The 4,277-nt window shown below is 36.3% G+C and overlaps 1 protein-coding gene across 1 annotated transcript in view; it reads right to left on the minus strand.

Annotated features, from left to right (window-relative positions):
- Window positions 1-752: 752 nt before the first annotated feature.
- Window positions 753-4,277, minus strand: part of LOC102497264 (transmembrane gamma-carboxyglutamic acid protein 1-like) — a 95,772-nt gene continuing 92,247 nt past the window's right edge. Inside the window, exon 4 of the mRNA XM_014583702.2 lies at window positions 753-913. Within this exon, the coding sequence (XP_014439188.1) occupies window positions 899-913 (15 nt within the window). The 3' untranslated portion in view covers window positions 753-898. The remainder of the gene's footprint in view (window positions 914-4,277) is intronic.

Here is a 4,277-nt window from a genome sequence, read left to right on the forward strand (position 1 = left end):
CTAGACTTAGGCCTCAACTCTGGATATGATTAACTCAGTTTCTAAAATGCAGCTACAACTTGGGGATGGAGTGGAGTGGAGCATGTAGTGCACAGAGTGGGATGAAGTCTTAAAATGATGCATGCAAACATGAAAAGAAATACTACCACTGCAGAGCTCTTTGAAGATTCCAATTATGCAGTTTTAACTAAACCACCTGCTTTAGAATCAAACAAAATGTTATCTAGTAAAGCAAATTCCCTGGCCTTGTGGAGACCCATGAACCTCAAGACCTATACATTTTTGAAATGAACTTTCTAATTTTGGAATAACTTTTTATTTACCACAAAGTTGCAAAGATAATGCAGAACTTTCCCTATACTCCTCATGCCATTTTCTCCTAATGTTAGCATCTTACACTAGAATGGCACATTTGTAAAAAAAAAAAAAAAAAAAAAAAAGAAGAATGGCACATTTGTTATAATTAATAATTAAAGAAGCAATACTGGCCCCTTACTATTATCTAAATACTATGTTATATTTGGATTACACTAGTTTTCCCACTAATGTCTTTTTGTTCTGGAGTATAATCAACATTTCATTTAATTGTCATGTCTCTTTAGTCTCCTATAGTCTGTGACAGTTTCTCAGTCTTCTTTTTCTTCCTCATGATCTTGACAGCTTGAGGAGTAGTAGTCAGACATTTTGTAGAATGTTGTTCAATTCTCATTTCCCTGGGATTTGGATTACACTAGTTTTCCCACTAATGTCTTTTTGTTCTGGAGTATAATCAACATTTCATTTAATTGTCATGTCTCTTTAGTCTCCTATAGTCTGTGACAGTTTCTCAGTCTTCTTTTTCTTCCTCATGATCTTGACAGCTTGAGGAGTAGTAGTCAGACATTTTGTAGAATGTTGTTCAATTCTCATTTCCCTGGGAAGGTCTCAATTTATATAGGGGTATGCACTTTTTTTAAAAAAATTGGGTCATAATCAAATACTACATTATTTATTTTGTTGCTCAAATTGTTTTACTTGGATCATTGAGAGATCTTTCAGGTTGGCTCTTGTGTCCCTTTGACATACTCCCATTCCTTAGGTTTTTCTAGCACTTCCTTACTTTCTGATACTATAATATGTTCCAGCTCATCTTTTATTCTTCATTCCCAGCCCCAAATCAGCCATTTCTCCAGAGAGTCCTGGTTTCCTTTTTTATAGAATGGTAGTAGAAACCCAGATCTAGGCACTGTGTGTGACTATGCAGTTTCTATAAAAACCCAAATGATTCCTATATACTTGGAGTTTGAGGGCAATCATTTTAGAAAGTAAAGAAAACTAAACTGGAAATATATTATGAAGAAAAGTTTTGAAATAACTGTTTTACAGAATTACTACTAGTTTCTTCATGTTAGCACAAGATTGAACATTCCAAAATACAGATGACCCTTATGGTCCAACTGGGAGAAGAGAGAAAAAGTGGTACAGATCATTCAATGACCCCTAAATAAAATGCTTAAAATTAAGCACCTAAAAACTACAATAAAACATATTTATTGAAAGTTTTCTCTGCCAAGCATTATGCTAAGTGCACGGCCTCAAAGCTAATGTGGTAGGTACAATTTCCCCCTTTTATAAGATATATAAATTGAGGTCTATAAATGTGAAATGTTTGCACAAAGCAATACAGTCAGTAGGTGGCAGAGCTGAGACACCAATTCAGGTCCATATGATTCTCAAAGCAGAGAATTTTGGTATGCCTTCCAATAACTACTGTTTTCACCCTCAGTTTTACTGAGATATAAGCTGACAAAAATTATGGATATTTATGGTGTACAATGTGCTCATATGAGCCTTTGAGTATATGTTTCTACCAGATCTTAAATGCCACAAGGGAAAGGCAGCTTATTCACTGTTGCACATCCTTTGTCTTTTACATAGTAGGTATTAAGTATATTAATGTATGAATAAATCTGACCAAATTTCTACATGGTGAAAATGAGGAACATGAAGTATGATACATTTTCTCCCATTGTATTATTAAGCTTGTGTTTCAAATAAGGTAAAGCATTGTAAATATACATTCTACTGAAAGCAGACATATTTTCACACAGGCCACATTTAGAGATGATGAAGAAATGTATGAATATATTTTGAGTAATAAATTTTAGGAAACAAAGAGAGCTAATAAGTAGTCTTAAAGCAGAAAGCAAATCTCAAAAGTTAATCATTTTGTTCATTGCTGAGATTGAAGATTGTGTTGTGCAGTGCTAGATCCTTCTAAATATCTAACAAACACTATTCTGAAATAGTTGTTTTGAAATAGATCAAGAATGAGAATTCCAATTTGATTAAACCAAAAGGCCAAAGGTCTTTGGCATACCTAATTTTAAATAGTATGGTTTTAATGGTATAAGCAAACTCTAATGACAGACTTTAAACCATAAAGAAGAAAACAAATGTACCAACAGCATAATATAAAACCATTTTAAAGTCCACTTCTATCAGTCAACTTTTGAACAAGTTTTGAATCACTTTTTTCCTATGGTATATTGCAATACTCCAGTCCATTCATTCATTCATCAACTATTCGTTTAGCCCCTATTACATGCCAGCCCTACTTCACATACTAGGGGCAATATCTTTGAACACAACTGATGAGAAATGCTACTGTCATAGAGGTAACAGTTCTGGGGGCAGAGCAATAGCTGACAAATACAACAAATAGATGTCAGATAGTAATTAAGTGCTGAGAAGAAAAATAATTCATGGGAGGGTCAAGAGGTTGAGTTTTAAGGTAGGATACAAAAGAAAGTGAAGTTGGGACCAGCAGTTAGCGTAGTGGCTATGTCGCTGGGCTCCCATGTAGTTGACCGTGGTTTGAGTCTCGGGCCTGGTGGCTTAAACTCACGCCGGGAGCGTGTGTATGTGTGCCCAAGATCCCGAGAGGAGAATGGAGGAAAAGGGACTGCAGCGTGTCCATCTCCCCTGGGGGGTGATTTCTCACTTTCTATGTCTCTCTCTGTCTTTCTGGTGAGCACATGTGCCCTATCAAAAAAAACTCTCAAAAAAAAAAAAAAAAGTAAACTCGAGGGGAAAAAAAGAAAAAAGAAAAGAAAGTGAACTTGAGAAAAGACCTGAGAGTGTAATGAGGCTCAGACATATCCATCTGGAAGGAAAAAGAGCAAGTGCTAAAGCCATGAGGTGGGACATGTGCTCTGTGTGTATGTGTGTGTGTGTGTGTGTATGAGAGAGAAGGCACGAGACAGCCATAGCAAAGTGAATAGGGGGTGAAGTGTCATAGGAGATATGATAAAGAAATAAATGTAGCGGGACCAGAGGTGTAGGGTGGAGATGTAAGGGAACTGATTGTGTAGTGCTTTGTGGGTGATTCTGAGCACTTTGAATTTTACTAAGGGAGATAAGAAACCATTACAGAGAAGAAACTGTAAAGGATCACTCTAGTTTGCTGTTTTGAGAATCAATTTTGGGAAGCAGGCCAAGAAATAATGCAGATAAGAGAGTAGTGGTAGCTTGGATGTAAAGAGGTTACAAGTAGACAGGCTGAAAGGTGGCTAGATTCTGAATATATTTTCATATTAGAAACAACAATTGGTAGATGAGGTGTAGGATATGAAAAAGAGAAGAGTTAGGGAAGGCAACAAGGTTTAAGGATCAGCAAACAAAGGGACAGATGGAGTTACTATTTACTGAAATCAGAAAGATTCGTAAGAACAGATTTTTTGGAAGGGAGTACAAATTTGTCCTTCAGAACTGTATTAGATTCCGAGGGAAGATATTGAGTAAGTTGTTAGTCATGCAAGTATGCAGTTCAGGGTAGCACTCCATGATGATGCCATTAGCATTTCAAGCCAAGAGAATAGTAAAGTTTGCCAGGCGAGTGAGCATAGACAGAACACAGAAGAGTTCTAGGAAATCAGGTGATTGCTGCATTTGGGTGTTGTGTTATGAGAATTTTTCTTTTTAATAAGAAGCATATAGGCTAATGATAATGAGTCTATGGAGAAGAAAAGGTGATGCTGGAGAGCACAGAAAATTTCTCAAGCAATTTTCTCGTAATTTAAGGAATTTCTTCTTTTTATCTTATTTATTTATTTTTAGAGAGCGTTTTTGTTTTATGGTGCATGTGCTCAGCAGAGACAGAGAAATAGTGAGATATAACACTCCCCCCATAGGATGGCCATGCTGCAATCCCTTCTCCTCTACTCTCCTCTCAGGATTTTGAGTCATGCACACATGCCTGATGTGAGTTTTTTTTTTTTTTTTTGGCGCAGTCTTTC

This window comes from Tupaia chinensis, unplaced genomic scaffold (assembly GCF_000334495.1).
Source record: "Tupaia chinensis unplaced genomic scaffold, TupChi_1.0 Scaffold144599_1, whole genome shotgun sequence".
In the NCBI taxonomy this organism is placed as follows: Eukaryota; Metazoa; Chordata; class Mammalia; order Scandentia; family Tupaiidae; genus Tupaia; species Tupaia belangeri.